This window comes from Zeus faber (assembly GCF_960531495.2).
Source record: "Zeus faber genome assembly, chromosome: 13".
In the NCBI taxonomy this organism is placed as follows: Eukaryota; Metazoa; Chordata; class Actinopteri; order Zeiformes; family Zeidae; genus Zeus; species Zeus faber.
In genome coordinates this window covers 20,432,675-20,453,685 of record NC_137198.1, presented here as the reverse complement: position 1 = coordinate 20,453,685, position 21,011 = coordinate 20,432,675, and the positions used below count along the sequence as shown (strand labels likewise).

Genomic DNA, 21,011 nt, shown 5'->3' with positions numbered 1-21,011 from the left:
TCTCTCTGTGCTTCTATGTCCAGGTGACCATCAGGGACAGGACGGGGGATGGGAGCGTTGCCGCTGGAGAGCGAAAACCAGCAGCAGCACCAGCAACAGCGCCAGCAGCCACGACGACGTTAGACACCGAGTCAAGGCCAAATTCACCGAATCTCGCCAGGCTGAAAGAGATGCTGGCGCAACGGGATAACGAGATCAGTATCCTTTGGGCCAAAACGAGCTCCCGGCTTCAAGTTTCAAGTGCCGATGCATCAGATCGCGCCGCGTTGGGTTAATCCTGGAGTTCCTTTCGTAATTGCAAAGTTTGCCCTCATCTTTGCTCCGAGACGGTCACTCTTTTTGCCAGAAAGTATTCCTTCTGATCGACTGATTGATTTGTTTGTTTTTTCCTCGGTCACTTGAATGGTGGATCCTGCCACCAACGACGGAAACGCAATATGGAGTAGCACATGCAAAACGCAAATACAGTGAATGGCTGGTTCTTATAAAGCGTACACGTAAAAAAAAGTGATATGGGAAAAAAAAAAAATATATATATATATATATATATATATATATATATATATATATATATATATATATATATATATATATATATATATATATATATGGGATTTTCTCACATAAACATCTTGCAGATTACCACTTTACCACTCCAACTCTTCCAAAAACCAGCATACAGGCTTCACTGTAACTCACAGTTTACACTTTGTTTCAGGTTCAATGGTTGAGGTATAGGTCATAGTCATTTTCTTTGGATGGTTGGCATGGTTCCATTTTACTTCAGTTTCTCGGGAACACATATTAACAGTACAAGTAGGATATATTTATGGTCCGAACATATTTTAGCCCAATTCTCCATTTCATTGCCTCTGTGTCTATGAGAAGAGTTTAAAAGCAGTATTTTTTAAAGTAGGAACATATTTAAGCTCAACTAGATCTGCTGGTGTTCCTGTAGTCGGATCGCGGCCCCTTGTGTAAACACATGAACTGCATAGTTAAACTATGGTCAAATTCATCAGCCATCCCAAAATACACACGGAATGCCGATGTTGTTTTAAGGCGTATCTTCAGATATATCTCTTTCTAATGACGGCAGTTAATCATAATTTCCATTCATCATAACCCCTCGTATTTAAAGATAATATTTCTAATGGTTGTTTGGGAGGATTCCTACCCCCGCCCCCACGCCGCTGTTTTCCTTTAGATCACAGCACATTAGTTGGAAAATCAAGATGTCTGCCTGATTATTTGGCCGCAAAGAACTCAAGCGCGCACAAAATATGTTTTGGAGCACGCACGTAGCAAATTGCAAATTCTCTCCCCCTCCGCCACCGCTCAAAACGACACGCAGCAGTTTTCTACATCATGCCGACGTTTTGACGATGAAATTGCTGGAATGTCGGGAGTACGTGTTCAGGGGCGCATATTTTTGAAGACCATAATGCAGATCTTCTATCAAATCTGTGTCAGCGTAACTTAAGTCCAATATTTGTTACCATTGACGACCTACCCTTCGACGTCGCTCCGTGCGTGAGACTTGGTCGACCAACCCCAGTGCAATGACATCATCCCCAACCAGCCGTCTTCCTAATAACCTTCTAAATCCGGGCTGTCGCTACCTGCTAAGCTCACATCCTCATATCCTCCGCAAAAAGTCAGCCCCCGCCTCCCAGGTCTATCCAGTCTCCACGGGGTTGATTATGGGAGAGTTCCCCGCAGGACAGAACCCACAGCAGAGTCTAAGGGTCTACCCTCACCCACCGAACCCCCATCTGTCCGTCCGTCCCACTGCAGGGTAGTCCTCCGACAGGACACATGGTAACGGTTAGCCTGCCCAAACCGAAGCGATGACACATCCTTCGCTAACGAGGAACACGATGGCAGAGCAAACAAAGCAGCGCAAACAAACAACCTAGGATTGGGAATAGCACGGCGGCTCTCAAAGTGGGCAAAAGAGAGAAAAGCCCGGTTGACAACGTCACCAAATCCTTTCCCGAAAGTAATGCAAAGCTTATCTTTGATGGGGCTCACATTTGGGTTAGCTTGGTCAAATTTTGTTAATGTCTTTTTAATGGCTTGTACGGTAGATGAATGGTTGACATGTGTTCTCCAATGTGGTTTAGCGCACCATTTAATAGTGCAGACACTTCCAGGTCTAGTCCAGGGTCACCCTGCGTTATACGCATTCAATGTTGATGCTAGCAATATTACGTTTATATATTTACTTGGAAATGCAGGGTTCCCCAGCGTCAAACACAGTCAATGCTAAAGCTAACAATATTAAGTTAATAGATTAACTGGAAAAACTTTTTATCAAATCAATGCATATTGTTTGTGTACAGCTGTGAGATTATACAAATGCCTCATCCTTGGGAGAGGACCATTTGAGATTGTAATTTGCAAAAGATCTAGTTTAGCTTGAAGCTAAGCCATTAACTTCCACCAGATGTCTGATAGGCGCATGAATATAGGCTGAAATAATTCCAGTTTCAGGTAGAAAAGATGGATGGTGCTAATAACAACCAGTTTTGTTTTGCCTTGGCTGGCGTGTGCTGTTGAGTGTATCCATGACGGATTTGGCTAATCCGCAGTCTCACTCGCCAGTTCGATACGGCGCAAGTAATCCATGACAACGTGTTTACAATCGTTGGCAGCGACGCCAGGTCTTTCCTTAAGAGCCTTGGCAACTGTTCCGCGGGAGCTCTCGTGTCAAGATGTTATTGCTCCCGATTCCCCTCGGTCAAAATAATGCCCCCAAATGTATTGCCTTGGTTCAACAGCCCCTCAGACCTCCATTCAGGAGTATTCCCGCCGGCTAACGGCTTGATAGGCCGATCTACTGCTCTGGAATGGCTTATTGACATTTTGTTATGAAGACATTTTGTTATGTTTCAGCATAGGGACTGGGAGAATAGATTGAATTTGAGGAGTGCATTTTACGCTGCATTTTCCACGGTTTTCGGCTGACCCCCCTTATGGAGAGCAGCTCGGAAGCCTCAAACAAGCACTTTTTCTGTTTGCGGGTCAGGGACATCTTGACAGCACGCGAGGCTTTTGGCACGGAATCATTACACTGTTTTCAAATGGGTGTCCAGAACCTTACATTATTATATTGCTGTGTGATTCAGTATGCATAACCACATTTTATTCATAAGAATCCTGAAAAGAAACATGTCTACGTCTTCAAGCATGCACGCTCACCAGCGCGCCCGATTGAAACCTGTCCATTGGGGTTTGCCTTCACTTCAAAAAGTTAGAAAGCTATTTTCATTTCTCTTGTCTTAAACTTTGGCTAAACCTAATTGAGTGTTTCATTTCTCCCATGCGACCGCCCACCCGCGGTCTCCGTCGTGCTGAGGCTTTGCAGCCTTTTGGGTCGTCCGGCCTCCAATGCCTATGTTCAAATAGCGATTGAGTCACGTACGTCATCGGGGGCCAGAGTCTGGAAGCAGGTCAACAGCAACACGTTTGAAGGCATTTGGACTCTACGCTAGTATAGATTGGCGAGCGTTGCTTCCAGATGGAAGTTGTTTTGTGTGCGAATGCAAATCAGCAGAGTAGGACTCAAATTGTCATCTCTTATGGTCAGTCTTTGTGTTTCCACATAGTGACTTAAAGCTGTTAGGTTTTAGGTTGCAGATAATAATGGCAGATTGTGTGGATCGGCGCATGTGTATCTGTGGTCCTGCGTGTGTGTTTGCATGTGTGAAATGCATAGAGTGCCGATTCCAGTGAATAATAGAAGAGACTGCCGTTTCCTTTTGATTTGAGTTTACTTGCGTTGGCACCAACGTTGGAATGGGAATGGGATATTCGCCTAACTGGTACATCTTCAGTGTTTTTTTTTCTTGAAGTAGCGCCACGCTCGAGAACGCTAGTCGGTGCTGCTCATTGTCTGCTTGGAAGCATTCAATTCAGCTGTCCTGTAAAAACAATTATCCAATTATAATATAAATCCATGGCTGATGTGTCCGGCGTTGCTCTCTGGGCTTCTCCAACCCGGTTTGCAGTAAATACGCTGACAGGCTTTGGCATGAAAGCCACAAATCCTACCAACGTGAGGGATGGCAGGGCCTGGCTTTGTCTTAGACTTACCTGATTCCAGACGACTGATTTAGAAACAAGTTTGTATCACAACTGTAGAATTGTTTTACAAGCGAGTTTTAAAGGTTTGACAAAGCCAATTTGGACACCTAACCCAGCTTGAGAGAACATGAGTGAATGAGTAAGAAACTCATTCACTCGCTCGCTCGTTACGCGCTGAATACTCTCCATTACTTGACCATTAGTCACTGGAATGATGTCATCGGAGTTGTTCAGTGGCCGAGAGCTCAAGAATGGTCTTCAGTGGTCTTCAAAGGTCTCCTCTCAAGTGTGAAGGTGTGTAGCAACTTTATTTTAAGAAAAGGTGCTGTAACAACTGTAAAACGGAAGGCTTAGAATTCATTCATTCTTTGTGCAAGGCAAACATTAAAGCCCATTGTGTCAGTACAATAGCGCTTTCCCACCATTTACTGTACGTATCATTACGCAGTTTGTAAGACTGTCTCTCCATTCTCATTGTAATGCCCCCTAAAATGTCTTATTATACAGTATACTCAATTGTTACTATAATAAATACACTACCTGGTTTGTCAGAAAAACAACTTTAGAAATTGCACTCCACAACAACAGTTGTAACTACAGCTTCAGTACTTTTTTCTTACTTTGTCTTAGGACAATGTCTCCTTTACTGGCATTTCACTGGTCTAAAGAGGTTGTATAAAATAATGACACAGTAACCAAAGTAACGCCGGTATTTAGCTTTTGCGTGAGACTTTGCATGTACAGGTAAGGTAACCATTAAGACACGTTGTGGTTTGACATTTTGTGGGCATTTCGCAAAGGCCAGGCTTAATGGGAAAGAGACCAGTTCCGTAATTCTTACCCTTCCCACCGGCATCCCCCTCTGTCTCCACTGGCGAGAACACATGACGTCTCCAGCTCTCATCCCAAGACATGGTCATTTGTCTTGATAAATGTGGACCTTTTTAAACTTTGTTTGATTGAGCGGCCTAAATTATCTGCTGAGCCTCGGACCGGCCACGATTAAATACCTTCTAATCCAGTGAGAGAAACAGGGGTTTAAGGCACGGAGTAATGTGTTAACCATGGATTGCTGTGTGTCATGGGGCATCAGACGCACTGCGCTGCTTGGAACCGCAGGCCGACCGGGCATGAGCTGCTTTCCATATGGAAGGTAGAGCGAGCGATTGGCCGCGCTGCTTTATGAGACGGCATGCTTTTTCATTCATGAAAGTAATAAACTATCCTAATAAACCGGAACGCAAGAGTGTTCTTTTCCTTAAGAAAAATGTATCTTCGACCACCTCTTGGTAAAACACTTCCTATTTAGGAAGCAGGAATCAAGGATGGCATCCAGTAGTCCCGGCTGGACCGAGCAGTAGTTGTCTTTTCTTTTCTTTCTTAAACAGATTCACAAAGTTTAAGATAGATAGATTTTGATTATTTTCTTTCTCCGCTTTTTATTCGGTTCTAGTCTGTTAGAAGAAGGATAGTCTGACTAGTCAGTCGGTTAGAAGTAGGATTGGACATAGTTGAATGGAGTGGTGTGTTTGAACTAATAACTGCAGTCTCTCTTTGAAGCCCATTATAGTATAATTATAAATAGCACAGGTGACACCCGCTCAGTTTGACAGAATACAGGAGAGCGCTGTGCAGCTGGTCTATCGCGAAGGCAAGAAAAGGAAACGGTTGCAGTAAATTCATCCCAGCACACATTTTGTACGGAGCAGTGAAACGTGTCACGGTATTAGAAGAGAAGTGTGAACACATTCGCACATGGACGCGCTTAAACAAACACACAATCAGCCAAGCTCTCACACACACACACACACACACACACACACACACACACACACACACACACACACACACACACACACACACACACACACACACACACACACACACACACACACACACACACACACAAGCTCATCAGCAGGAGATTCTCTGGAATCTTGGCAGGGTCTTCGCAGCCTCTCCGGCTCCTCGGCTCCTCTTCCCTCCACCACTTCCCTCCCAACACCGTGACATCTTCCTGAGCCGTAAGGTCGGGCGCTAAGTAGATCGACGCCCTGGGAAATGATTACTGGAAGTTCGGACGGCGGGGTTTTCAAACGTACCGATCTAAATGGTTCTAAGTCATCAATGAAGGCAGGGGTCAAAGTTCCGTTATTAGATTAGATTAGGTTCAACGAATTGTCATTGCACAGAGTACAAGTGCTGAGGCAACAAAATGCACTTTTCTGCATTATACCCATCCCAGTAACTGATGTATCTGGGATGTCTTGCTCAAGGACGCTTCAGCACGCTACCGGGAGGACCAGGGGATCGAACCGGTAATCTTCCCCTCACTAGACGACCCGCTCTACCTCCTGCGCTATTGCCCCCCATTATCAGTGGCAATATGCCTGTTTTTTTCCCTTAACTCCAGCTGCAAAGATATCCTGGTGAACATACTGAAGAAGGAGAGGAAGAGGGCCCAGGATGTTGCCGACCGGCTCGCTAGCATGGGCAGCAGTCACGGCCGGGCCTCCCAGAATCCCTCCGCTTCGCCCAGAACATCGTGGATGGAGGAGGGGAGCTCTGACGCCACCGTCAGCAAAAGTGAAGGACCGATAGCACACCAACGAAAAAGAGGTACCGTACGCTTCATCTCCTTTAGAATTCACCCTCAGCACCCGTCATTATTCTGCGTCGCATGGACAAATGATGGCATTGTCAAATCTGACTTTGTGGTGCTCAGTCCGTGGCAGCCTTTCAAGATGGTGCTGCAAGCGGCTTAACCTAGCAATTTACACTCGTAAAACACAGAGCCGCCGGCCATCATAACACGCCATTAGAGAACATATATTTTCGTAGTTTCACCGGCGAGAAATCCATTACATCGGGACACCCACTGGAGGCGGGAAAGGGAATAAACAGAACATAAATTACCAAGCGCGCAGGGAGCGGTGATCTCCCTCGGTTGGAATGTCGGCAGCCCTTTGCTTGTGGCCGCGCTGATTTCCAGTGTGTCTGTCTAGGTTGTCTTCTGAGACGCTCGCTCTTAAAATGCGTTACAAATCCCTGACTTGGGGTTTTTATGGCCTGTTGCGGAGTCCGCCGTTCCGAATACTCCCCACGCTACCCTATTTCTAAACAATGTCATCAGTATGCATTTAAGGAGTCTCCTTTTGGAGGTCACTGAAGTGGCTCAGTGTGTTTGTGCCAGCGGAGCAACATCACACGGTATCTTAAACCTGTAATTTGTTGCTGATGAGTTCAAAGCTCATAATGAACGCTGGTGCATGAGGCAGAGACCAGGGGCCAAAAAGACTGTAAGCCAAACACTTGAGACACTCAGACTTGCTACGGTCCCAGGTAGCAGTCAGCATCTCGTTTTTTTCTCAGCTCGAAAAATGAGAATGAGTTTTTGTATGATCCTAAATTTTAGGATCATTCAAAAACTCATTCAGTCGGGGCATCTGGGGCCTTTTTTTCCATTTTAGGTCCATGTCTTGTACAGTTCTTTGAACTTGTTTCTATGAAATAAACATATTTTTTCAAGCACTTAATCACACTTTTGAGGAATTTCTGCGCTGTTGTGGATTTTTTTTTAACTAACCCCAGGCCCTAACCCTTCTGATCTAATGAAGCAAAACGTGTTTACTTTGTTCCCATAACCTGCTGATTGTTCCTGCTAATGACCTTTAATTTATCCTGCCTACACAGTATTGTTTTTGTTTAGGCCCCCCACCATCTCCTTGTTGTTTTAACCATGGACTGAGGGAAATAAATGTGGCGTCACCCGTTGGTTTCTGAAGAGAGGAGTTTGGATTTATGCTTTAAGCCCTAATATCTTCTTGGTAAAACAAAACATTTCAAACTTTTAAGCTTTTGATTCTATATTTGTAGCTCAATATTTGTTCTTATTTCCATTGACTTGCATTTAGTCAGAGCCAGAATCTTGTGACATCTGAAAAACTGCAGTTAAAAGCAATCCTGCATTTCACCGTAATGTTGCCGTTTGCTTTATTACTTGCTGTTACATTGTTGATTTTAGAGCAAGCTTCGGTTTGAAGTGGACTGAAATTCCTGTATAAACGACATAGAGAGCATAGATTTCCATAAACAGGGTGTAAACACTGCCTGAGTTCAAACACTACGATATATTAAAACAAAGACAAAGCGGCTATGTGCTGGACTGTTGTGCTGTGTTGCAGTTGAAAAACAAATTATTTACAGCATCTTCCCTCTTTGTTTCTGTGTCAAATAATAAAAAGATCAGTGATGCACAGCAATTGTGTCAGGTTTACAAACTTATAATGCAGTTGTTGTAGTTCTCTCCAAAAGATAAGCAATGGCTCCTACAGATGCTGATACTGTAGTAGAGCATCAAGGAAACCAAGGGCATGGTAGCCTAGACGACTGTGACGCTCCTTAACTTAACCTTAGTTTAAAAACCAAACGGTATAAGAGGTGGAAGGTCGCTCAAAGTCAAGCCTGCCCGGCTTTGTAAGAGATACTCTCTAGCCGGTGGCGAGCATTTCTTTGGCTTTTCCCATTTAATTTAGGTTTAGCTGAGCCTTATTTGTGATGATAAACCTGAGCCCTCATAACGAGTGCGGTCGTAGCCGTCGGTTAAATGGGCCTGAGCCAGCAGCTCATCACACTGAACCAGGGCTCCTGTCTTTGCAAACCACAGCTCCCTCATCCTCCAGGACATTTTTGGGTAATGATGCCCAATGCGGTAGTAAGGCCAGCACAGAGGTAATTGCAAACAGTGTTTCTGAAAGAAGAGCCCATTAAAAAACAAACACATGTTTGAACCGGGTCCAGCGTGAATTAAGCAGAGGATCCATCACTCAGACACTGGACAGTGAGGAGCACCGTGATGGATGGCTACAGAGTGGTAGTTTATAAAACACTGATTAACTATGTGCCACAGACATTAGTCTCCGGGAAAGGTATCTGATATGGACGAAGCGCCATCATCTGGGACGTCTAACCGGGGAATGTGTTTTCACCTTTCTGCGAGACACGATGAAGCCCTGTAGAATCCATTTACAATAGTAAGTCCGGTGGGATGGAGGCGTCCTCTGCTCTCCAACCACATCACGTGAGCTCCAGTTTTCCCCAAGTTCATCTGTGAGGCGACTATTTGAACAAGCCGAACCTTCCGGAGATAGGCCCTTTAGAGAGTTATACAAAGACGCCCTCTTTGCATGGGAATCCTTTTTTTTTTTTTGTTTGTTTGTTTTTGTCTACTAGGGAAGGACCGATGCCTGTTTTTCAATACCGAGAGAGATCAAGAAAATCGAGCAGCTTCTCTTTCATATTTGACATGTTTGTTTCAAGAATCGCTTTTGTACATTTGTGATATTCTCCAATACCTATCGGCCTGATATCAGTACGTCCCTATTTTTTAAAACGACTTGGCCTGCATCAAGACTTAGACATGTAATCATTTTGCTCTTGTCCCCTTTCTATTGCACATTGATTTACGACATCCTCTGTGAGACAAGTTGTATAACAGGCTAAGAAAACACTGCTGGGTTATTGGAGAGCTACTTTTTAACATAAACATCATTAGTGGAAGACAATATGTTCTTATCAATTGAGCCATATTGAGCTATAGTATATGCATGAGGAAATATTCAAGGTAGCAAACATTAGGTGCATCAGAATTTATCGTTTTTGAAGTATATGGAATAATAATAATAACGTCTAGAACCATGCGCCCTTTCCGTCAACAGCGTCGATATAGAACTTTCAAATTCCTGGATTGGAAAAAAAACCTCTCATGCAGAGCACATTTTTTACATATTCCCATGCCACTGGTTCCCAGTTACATGTCCACTCTGGAATGTGAGTCCACTTTTCTCACACTTCATGAGAAATGTCCAGCTCCCTCTCTCTCGCTCTCCCTCTCTCTCTCTCTCTCTCTCTCTCCCCGCTACGTTGCGAGCGAAGCTGTGAGCAAAATCACCTTTTCCCGGCTGCACGGACCCTGAACCAGCGGGAAAAGTTGAACTCGAAACCCTCCAACTCTTTTCGAGAATGCATTGTGCAGCTGCGGAAAGGTTGTAAAAAGAGATGTCTTTGAATTATGCCTTTCGGGTTTTGAAAGACTTTCGAAAAGCACTGTTCTCAAGGATTCTCAAGCTGCATTCGGAAGGGGAATTGTTGAACTTGACCTACTAAAATGAACTTATCCCAAAATAAAAGTATAGCTTTCAAAAAATGCCTGTCTATTTATCTATCTATCCATCTATCCATCTATCTATCTATCCATCAATCCATCTATCTTAATACATTCCTAACAAAGCTACATTAGATATTTGATCATTGTTCTTCCCTCTGTCCTAATTCAAAACAAATGTGCTACATTTATTGTTTCCTCATGCTTACTAGGTCACTGAATGTTTATGTATGTTTTAGTTTAGGTTGAATTTAAGGGCCCTGATGTCTTTGCCAACAGCCTCTATGGTTACGGCTAATTGTCGTCTCTGGAGATAATAGATGTAATGATGGCGGACCTTTCCATGGAAACAATTCATGTTAAACCCAGTGGCCTAGTTTAGAGCGAACATTTAATAACGGACATTGCTCCGTTCACTATTAATTCTTTCTATACTGGCTTCTTGGAGCAAGGTGGCACAGATTGGAGTCTGGGGAACAATAACAAGACAATGTTTTCATTTTCACATGGAATCTAGTTTAAATGTGACAAGAAATGGAACCAAAAGTGGTTTGCCATAGACCTATTTTCGGGTAGGTTGCCAGTAGGAAGCAACGCAGCTTCCTCTTTCTAGTCTCTTACGTTGGCGCGGATGTAGCCAAAGCAGCTGATTTGGGAAAAGTCGACTCATTGAAAGCCTGATTAAAATAATAAATAAATCAATGTACAGTTTGTGACCCTTTTGTCACCATTTTTGTAACTGTGCCCCATTGGACAGCATTGAAGCACAGTGAGTTGTTGCTGCAGAGTGGTAAGTTTCCCAGGAGTAAAGCGTACAATTAGCTCATGCTACGGGCAGTTATAAATGACAGGAACCGACATTTTAATAAGGCCTGGGTTGAAAAATGGCGACCGGGAAGACACTGGGAATGAAGTGAGTTGGTCTGCAGAAATCATTGTTGACTTTAAACAAATGTCCCCATCGGTGTTCCCCATTGAAACACCGTTTGAACTGAAGAACTGATATTCTGCTGGAAATGGCACCTGACATAGTTTCGAAGAAGCCTGATGGACATGCAACGTGTTCCTGTTGTATGTCAGAAATAAGGTAACCTGAGTGCCGCCTGCTGCAAAGAGATGTGAGAATTTCTGTAGAGAAACAGATGTATATTTTTTTAATGGTAAATCGCGCTCGCGAATAATCAGACGTTGATGATTCTAGCAGAACCTGCTAGAATCTGCCGTCATATTTGATTTTAACAGGTCAGTTATGATCAGTGTTATATGGACCCCTCTTATTCCTATAGCAGGGCTGCATCGCGAAGCCAAAAGTAATCACATTTTAATTCCAGGTTGACAACACACCAGCTGAATTAACTAACCTTCAGCATATGATGTTAATTACATCCGCCTTCCCTCATTAAATTATTTAAAACTACTTTTTGCAATTGCCGTAGAGCGTCCGGAGCGCAACATCGGCTAAAGTAGGCTGCCGGGAGGAAGCGGCACAACTTCCTGTTTCTAGTCTCTTTTACATTCTTATACACACCTAACAGACAGGCTTATAATTGTCAACCGGTACTAGGCCTGATATTATGCAAACCATGTATTTGGTCTCTTATACAGTCACACACTGGATAAGATGTTCATGGTCCAAGCCAAAAATGTTTCCTAGCCCCGAGTGTTTGAATGAAAGAAACCAGGCAGCGTTCGGTTTGAAAATGCAGTGACTTTGTATATTTTAGCGACGGGCCGCTAACAGCACATACTTCACCTCCCGGGATATCTGATTTCTAAAAAAAATGTGTTGAACCAGCAACAATAGTCACGGTGCGTCCTTTCTCTGCGAAATCTCAGCACTGATGCACGGACAGGAGGAATTAGGAAACTTGGAAACACATGTGATCTCTCATTACCCCACAAATGATGCCAGGACGAGGCGATGATGTCATGTCATATCTCTTTTGGACAAACATTCTTGGAATGTTTGTATTTTTTACGAGAGCATGTTTTCCTCAAATAGCCCTCAGTCGTATTTGTTAAGGTTGGCCTTCGCAGCGCCGAGCCCGCGAGATGCCTCCTGGTTTCAATCACCACTTTCCATAAATAAAGAAACAAAATTCCTAAATTTACGTCAATAAATCTCGCGTGCTCCTCGTGTATATTCCTGGGTTGGAAACGGGGCTTTGTCACACGGGGCTGTGAATCTTAACAAATAAAACGTTTTGTTGGAAATCAAACTCTTTGACATCATGGTGGAGCCATCGCTCTTCCACGTCTTTTCCGCTGATTCTTTTTTTTTTTTTTTTTTAAAGGATGTCTTTTTCATAAAAGAAATTGACAAATACCAAAGACCAAATCGCAGTTTGATGCTTTTTTGGTTTTCTCTCCGCCAACTCAAAACTATTACTTACTGCCTCCTGTGTTTTTCTTTTTTCTTTTTTTTTATTTCATTTTTTTTTTCAAACAAAGAGTGTTTCTTAGATCAGCGGAGGCCTTTTGATGCGGGGGGACCGGGCAGAATCATGCAACTGAACATTGTGGTGATAAATGGATCGTTCTTTCGGGACGCTTCGCAGAACTCGGCCAACGAGATACGGCGACGGCAATGATCGATCATTCCGCACGCTGCCGTTTTTGAAAAAGTGCCTCTCTGTGTAATTTTGGTTGTCCTCGGGTAATAAATGCTCGACTTGTCATTAAATGCCGCAAGAGCAGCGGATTCCAAGTAAAATTGAAGCAGCAGGAAATGTCATCGTCAATTGTAATGTGTCGCCATCAGTCATCCCATCCCGCTGGAGGGGTTTTTTTTCCACATGTGCACCTCCATCTAGTTTTTCTTGGAGCGTGTCGCCCGCTGGCAGCTGCTGTCGCCTCGCTGTGCGATGTTTAGGCCGCACGTCAGGGCTGTTAGGCTCCACAGGACGGATTTCTATATCGCTCTCTGTCAGCCCTTTGACAAAATGGGCCACGGGAATTATTGGGGGAGTACTATTATATCTATTTCCAAGAGAAAAAAATCCAGTCCGTTCCTACTGTAGGCCCTCACGACCTGTATGAACATTTTCAGTAGAAATACATACGGAATAATGTACGGCCAGCCGGACAGGATGATCCGCTCTTGCATCACTCTGAAGGGGGTTATTTTGGTGATAATGACCGGCTGGCTGCACATTATCCCGCTTCTTAAATGGCTACTCACCAAAAAAAATAATCATTTGAGACAGAATATGATTTGAAATTATTTCTAAGTTGAAAAGTTCCCAACAAAGAAAAATAGTCAGTGACACGATCGCTACTACTATACCACAACAGAGTGAACTAGTCGCCCTAAAAAAACAACTTCTCCATACGTGACCAAACAATTTAGTGTTATTGTGAAATTGGACATATCCACATTCATCTTCAGGTCTTCCATTGTAGTTTCTGTGTAGCGTCACAACATGTTGGCGCTAGCTAGTGTTAGCATTAGCATGTGGGCGGCGTGAAACATGGGGCGTGAGTTACGGTGGAGAGTGATTGCCCGTGACGACAGATTAACAAACAGTGGTCATTATTCAGGAATAACTGAATTGAGCACCAATGGCGCGTTCCATTTGGAATCGAGAGGCCGGAATTTCCGAGTTCCTCGTTGGAAATTTCAACGGGAACGCCCCCTCAGGTCTGATTTCCAACTCAGAAAGTCAGAAGAACCTCACCAAAACCCGACCTCGAAATCCAAGATGGCCACTCCGCGCATAAACAAGTGAAAGCTGTAGTAACGACTGTAGTGTTAGAAATTAACAATTTTAAACAGTAAAGCATTTTTTTTGTTTTATTTTGTCTATTTGGACGTGAACATGTGCATATCCGTGGACCCCCGGAGGATCGCTCCATTCCCCGCTCCCATATTTGTTCTGTAGTCAGTCTGTATTCCGAAAGAGCAAGCACAACAAAACAGGTGTCTATCCTGGTTTTCTGACTTGTACTGGAACGTGGTCAACTCGGGTGCGACGTCACTCCCACCTCCGACTTCCGAGGTGAACGGAACGCACCATAAGGTCTGCGGTGTCAACCCAGCCAAAGATCAGGGATTAAATTCACCTCGAGTGCCCATGGTTTCCCCACTAGCGGCAGGTTGCCTGTGAATAACGCTGAGCTGTTTGGAATCCCTGTTTGTGTTTGTGTCTCGTGAAAGGTTGGATAATGACGCTGGGGTTTAGTAATGAGTGACGGGCAGGAGGTCAGCAGCATCGCGGAGGCTCCTCGGCTCGCATCTGGCGGCCAGATTGCAGTTTACTACCTGTGGCTGTGGGAACACGGCACCGCTCGGCTCCCATACGTGGCGTACGAATTTTGCACGGCGTGACCTGACACATAGTTGGCACATTAGATTTACATAATTGTAATGACAAGCAAGAGAACCGCGAGGTAAGTTTGTTTGCTTGGAAGATTCGATTTGACAACGTATTATTTGCCTCTTTTGTAGCCCTCTGGGCAGCGATGCTTGAGCTTTCCTTTGTAGGTATTTTACTCCTGATAACGGTCTTTCCTCTCAGGGTCCCAGCTGTCCATCGGCAAACAAGAGGCTTTTGAGATCTTCAGGAGGGACCACGAGGACAGACTGACCATTGAAGACAACAAAGCCGTTCTCAAACAGAGGTTAGGCGACACAGAGGAGACGCTCTGATGAAGTGCTGCGGAACAACGCAGAGCGATACGTCGGCGACTTGATGTTTTCTGTGAAAAGTCGGAGCCGATCCTACTGTCGTGACGAACGACTCAGTCTTTCGTCGAATGCCGTTATACAACGACAGAGGGAGATCTACAGGGGTTTGCTGGAAAGCCGTGGATAGTGATCTCATCAGCAGACATCCGGATGGGTCTTTGTTGTGGGTTTTTTTGTTCCTTAGCGTCCAATTCACCCCTACAATGGACAAAGTTCGAGCCTTGTAATAAGCACTATTTTAGTTTTACCGTCTGTCTGTCTGTCTGTCTGTCTGTGTGTCTGTCGGTCTGTCTGTCTAACTCTATCTAATCAAATCCAATTGGCCACACACCTTTTGAGGACATGCACATTTTATTAAATAAATATACTTAAAAAAAGGGCTGAAATATTGCATTTATGTATTTATTATTGAATTCATTATTGAATGTATTGCTAATTTATCTTAAAAGGTACCAAAATATGTTGTTTAAATATCTTTGTTTAATGGAAAGAGTCCCCTTTTTTCCCAACTGTTCAATAACTATAGTATAACAGGTCTAATAATAATGTATTTTGCTTCTACCCTCAGGTTTAATGAGGCCAAGGCGCTCGGCGAGCAGGTGAATGAGACCAGACGCAGCGTCAGTAAGTCTCCAGAAAAAACACGTTGGCAGCACATGGAATTAATGTGTCAAACTTGAACCCCCGTCCTCCCCCACCCGCGCGAAGGATGTTGTTATTGGTGTGTGATTTGTGCAATAAAGGCCGTAGTTTTATATTCTCAACTGCGCCATTGCTATCGAACACATACTGAAATGGACACCTGCTGAAGGATAGCGTGTCCACGGCACGTCCAAACCCCATCGCAGTTTAAGAGAAGGCGTAAAATGAATTGTTACTCGACGGAACCGCAGCTCGTTTATCCCCGTATTAAGGTTCCATCAGCCTCCAGGGACACCTACATACCTACCTACCTGCCTGGAAAACCGTCGGGGTCCCATTTTCCAAGTGCCAGCACATTCCAGCACCCCCCCCCCTCCTCCTCCAGGAGGGGTTCTGATTTCCACCCACCTACAGCACAGGTTTCCAACCCGGGATTTTGTTTTTACTGCGGCTTTTTTTATGAGCGTTCTGTGCTGAGCTCTTCTGCGTAACGTCCCCTGGGCAAGTAGGGTGCCCAGTGAGCCAGAACAATAAGGCCTCGACAGGGTCTAGCTTCGGGAACTGCAAGGGCCTCGGCCCCCCGCGGAGTTTGCGACCGTACCTCGGCTCTCTGGCACCTTCGCTCGTGGTTCCGTTTACTTGGACACGTCTAAACGCCGATTGCTTGGCTGATTGTGTCGCAGTGTTTTGAAATGCCTTATTTTCCAACTCTCCCGGCTGTTTTCCCCACTTTCAAAGGGGTCGCTGAGACTCACCGACGTGACGGTTTTTCTGTGACAACGTGATTCTGTTGCCTGTAATTGAGGTTTCATTTCAAGTGTACATTATTGAGGTTTGATCTGGTTTGCGTTTACGGTACTATCGCAAGCTGTATTTATCAAAAACTTTCCCCTGGACCGTGGGTGTGTTTTGTGGCTCATATCTCCATGGATGCCAATGAAATGAAGACGTTCGCCTCGCACCAGGCACGCCTGGCGGTTTGGTGTAGTTTAGCCCTCGCCCTCTGGATTCCAGTTTACACTTGGAATTAGTGCACTTGGAATTCTGGTGTATTTGCATTCAAGTGTGGTGTCCTTAAAGCGCCGTCGCAGCTGAACATCCACTGTGTCCTTATGTTTCCCAAAAGTTATCTTTGATTTATAATATTCCAGAGTACGTGGCGTTTAGTGTATTAACTACAGTGTATTAGCTATGGTTCTACAACCTTTAGACATACAATACAAAGGTTTTCCTCTTGGAAAACAGTGTGTAATGCATTTTGCGGAGGTGGAACAAATATAAAAAAGAATTTTAGCCGCAAAATGATTCAACCACTGAGGAGAGAAAATCAACCAGAAGAGACACATTTGAACACAGTCACACGTTATTATAATGTTACGGGCACGGAGCAGCTGCATTCTTCCGAGATGAGACTCAGTGTTTATAGTGGAAGGTGCTTTGCACTCTCCTGGCTGGAAAAGTCGTACCATAATACATTTTACAATGCCGTGTTTCCCCGCCATTTGAAGCAATGCTCTGACATTTAAAGCTACCTGTGTGATGTATAACAGCGGATGAGGGTTAGGACAATATGGACAAAAGCTTTGTTCGGCTCCGTTTGAGGTCTACACCCAGCATGTGGGTCATTAAGCAACCTGTGGTGCCTAAGCATCTCCCTGGTTACCGGCATTGCTCTTGGCCACAGACTATGGCTTTGCATTTGCCGTTTTGAAAATGCAGCTGGGACATATTACACTACCTGTGCGATATATAGCCCAGATTGGGGGTTAGCACAATATGGACAAAGGCTTTGTTAGTCTCCGTCTGAGGTCCACACCCAGCATGAGGCTCATCAGCACTGGGGGAAAGCGAGAAGTGGCAGCGCTGTGGATACATCGGTACCTAAAGATCTCCCCAGTTACCGCTATTGCTCTTGGCCACAGAATCCAGCTTTACATTCCAGTCCCCGTCGGAGAAGCATGTACGCTCTGAGCCCTTCGGACCCGCGGAGAACGTAGGGAGAGATATATTTATTCAGAGGAATCGGTCTTGTAGGTCTTTTACAGGATGATAGGCGAATGAAGGAATGAAGCGGGGGTCCCCTTGATCGCTTTCCCAGATGTGTGTGGATTTATGCTCTGCTGTCCTGGTTGCAGCATCTGCTAACCTCCTCGGTGTCCCACCTTCATGATCTACCCAACACCGCCGCTGCTGCTGCACTGTAGTAGCCTGGGGAATTACGGCACAGATAACAAGCCTATAGAACCTTAAAAATGCATGTCCCCTCCCAGCTAGGTTTATCAAAAGCATCCTAGCTCATATATATAGGGTGTAAGCGTTTTCCTGGGCTCGCAAACCTTAAATGGACTAGCTGTAAACACCTTTAAAGGTTGCAGCACACAAGGGTTTCAGCCGTTCCATGCAGTCTTTATAGGTAGTAGTCCATGACGGAAGAGGCCAGTTGATCATTATTAAGTCGCTCAAGATTTATGCTTTTTCTTGTCAACTCCTCTTTTTAGAGTTTGCTCAATTAGAAACCCTTACCATGGTTTGGGTTTTGGGAGGCTCAGAAACGCCATTAAGAATACAAACTGTCCACTGTGTATTATCAACCTGCTTTGCTATTTTGAATTTGAGTCACTCCGAATGCCGTCCTGTATGTATTTTGATATGCAAGATTTCTGAGCGTCGATTCCATGTATCATTACACAATTTATTTTCATTACATTATTTTTTTTTTTAATTCTTATAGTAGGGTTCAGATATCAATTCAAACAATTCTTATCGGTCGGATTCTTTATAGATTACCTTCTTAATTACTACTGGTGAAATGATCAATAAAAAAAAAATTTACTTGCAAATAAGTCAATTTAAATTTCTTTGGTTACTCACAGATGTTCTGTGTCATCACTTCCTCTGTCCCATAATTACTTTTCAAACAGATATAGCACTTTAGATTTTTAATATGAATGGTAAGTGGACTTCATTTATGTAGTCTTTTCTGGCCACTAAAGCCACCAACGGCAGTTTCAGCCATGCAAAGAGACCACCAGCTCGCCAGGAGCTCCTAGGGGTTAGGTGTCTTGCTCAAGGACTCTGCAGCAAATAGCCAGGAGGAGCCAAGGAACCACCAACCCTCCAGTTGCCAGATGACCATTCTACCTCTGGAGATAAATCTTAACAATATGCATATCTAGGCCTGGTAGATATGTTTGCACAGTCTTTTGACCAAGAACTCTCTGTAGCCTTTGTGATGTGGTGTCGCATGAAATCTCCAGGCCACGGGAATCACAATCATAAACATTTGTGGAGGCTTGAAAGCTTGAAACTGTTGCTTTACAACACCACGTCTGGTGACACCGCGGATGAAAAGCTCTGCATGGTTCCTAAAGTCCACAGGCTTCTGTCCTGCACCGGCTGACTCATGCAGAAATGTATCTTCACGGAATGTGTCTTGTCTTTCCAATCAGGAAAAGCTTGTAGCATGTCTGAATTTTTGGTTTCAAGTTTGGGTTAAGTATCCTTATCTTGCTGTCACTGTAGAATCCTCCTGGCCTGGTCTCTTAACCAAAGAAATACACCAAATACCCGAAGTATAGGAGCTCCAATGACCTCGGTGGAATTTTTGTATAATTACAGTTTTCATTAGAAACCTAGAAGGGAGCTGCAGTAGGAAAGACGGGAGATTGAAACCTCTGATGGGACTTGATCCCTCTATAAGTTGATTATTAAAACGTATGATGTTTTTTCTGTTATTCTTTTGAATGTAGATTACTTGCTTATGTTTAATTCCATTTTTTTATTGATTTATCCACCACATTGTGGCAAAATGTGCTGTTCCCCACAATGTAAAAGTGTTTAAATGTAGCATTTTTCTAGCTATAAATGGCACGCAGCAACCACCAAGCCCAGGTAGATGGTTGAGGTCTGGTTGGATCTTGGGCGTTTCCGACCTTTTGTTGTCCAAGTTTGATCCACATCAATATTTGAAGCAGGAATTAGTTGCAAATTTACCGGAAATGCCAGAACGTTGGCATAGCATGATTAGTTTGTGGTGCTTTATGATATTGTCATTGTGGTGTGGGGATGGTGTGGTTTGAGCGGCCACACCTGTCCTGAGTCAAGATATTTGGGCCCAGGATCAATGTGGCTATGGTAACATTTGTTGCTTGTTGATTGGTCTAACATGCAACATCCCTTGTCATAACATGCTGTCCATCTGCTCCTGGGCTTGTTCCATCAAGCCCCCTCTCCACAATAAACTTGTGTTTTCTCAACCCCCACGTCTGTCTCTCTGTGCCGGAGGGCCCTGAATACGCCACTTGGGTGGCGTGTGGTATGCGAAACGGCCACAGTCATCCAATTCATTATATATCTGCAAGTTGTGGCTCTGCGGGGGCTTAAGGGCGAGTTGCGGGGTATAGACCCCTGTGGTGTGGGGATGGTTTGGTGAGCAGCCACACCTGACCTGGATCTATGTAATTAGGGACCCGGGTCAGTGTGGCTGCATACCTGTTGCTCGATGGTTGGTCTAACTAGCAACAGGTTAAAACTCCCATCCCCAAACACACTCAGGATAGGAGCCGTGTCGTGACATGTTCTATCTGTTGCTGAGCTAATTCCAGCTAGCCCACTCAATTCAATATACTGGTGTTTACAACCGCCCGTCTTCTGTCTCGCTGTGCTGGAGGGCCCTGAAAACGCCAGTTGGGTGGCGTGTGGTGGTGAAACTGCCACAACTCCCATTTGTGTGTAATGGTTGTTTCGTGCAGGTTTTGCGGTCGACACTCTAGCTGATGCTGCATTTCACAGAACTCGGACAACTGTACTTGGTCAAAGAGAGTCATCACCGTATCATTGTGTCACTTGCCATCATTGCCCGACACGGCACACCAAAGTTGCCATGATAACATAGAGGTGTATTCCATTACTGACAATTTGATTATACTGTAAACCTTTACCAAGAGAACGAATTGCTGCGACTGAAGTGAACTCTGTTGCTGCCTGCAGATATATTTATACATTATTTTTTTTAGATTTATTAATATTTTTTCAGAGGGTCTGATGGTATATATATTTTTTTCTATTTGTCGAAACATTATCCTGACAACTTTGATTTGATTGGCTACTTGGACAGCGACTCTTATATAAAAGGGCACCTCATTTCATGTCATAATATCTGATGAAGGTCCTTGGACCGACGCGTGGCTTTACTTTTGATCGCAAATTGAGACGGTGTTTGAAAGTTCCTTGTGCATATTTTGAATACAGATTACAAACATGTCTTGTGGTCCATCTTGGTTCATCAGCTTAGTATTTCTCTTCCTTGCCTGAGAGCACTTAAATAAATACTCCATACATACCTACAGCAATGTGCAACATAACTCCTGTTGTGGCCCGCTTATAGTCATGATAGATTTTAATTGACCTTTGGGCGATTGGGAATAATCG

The 21,011-nt window shown here is 44.2% G+C and overlaps 1 protein-coding gene across 1 annotated transcript in view; it reads left to right on the top strand.

Moving 5' to 3' along the window:
- Positions 1–21,011, top strand: part of kif6 (kinesin family member 6) — a gene marked incomplete at both ends in the record, with an annotated part of 71,538 nt that overhangs the window by 38,680 nt on the left and 11,847 nt on the right. The window contains 4 exons of the mRNA XM_080012060.1: positions 24–198; positions 6,511–6,708; positions 14,770–14,872; positions 15,508–15,563. Of these exons, the coding sequence (XP_079868186.1) occupies positions 24–198; positions 6,511–6,708; positions 14,770–14,872; positions 15,508–15,563 (532 nt within the window). The remainder of the gene's footprint in view (positions 1–23; positions 199–6,510; positions 6,709–14,769; positions 14,873–15,507; positions 15,564–21,011) is intronic.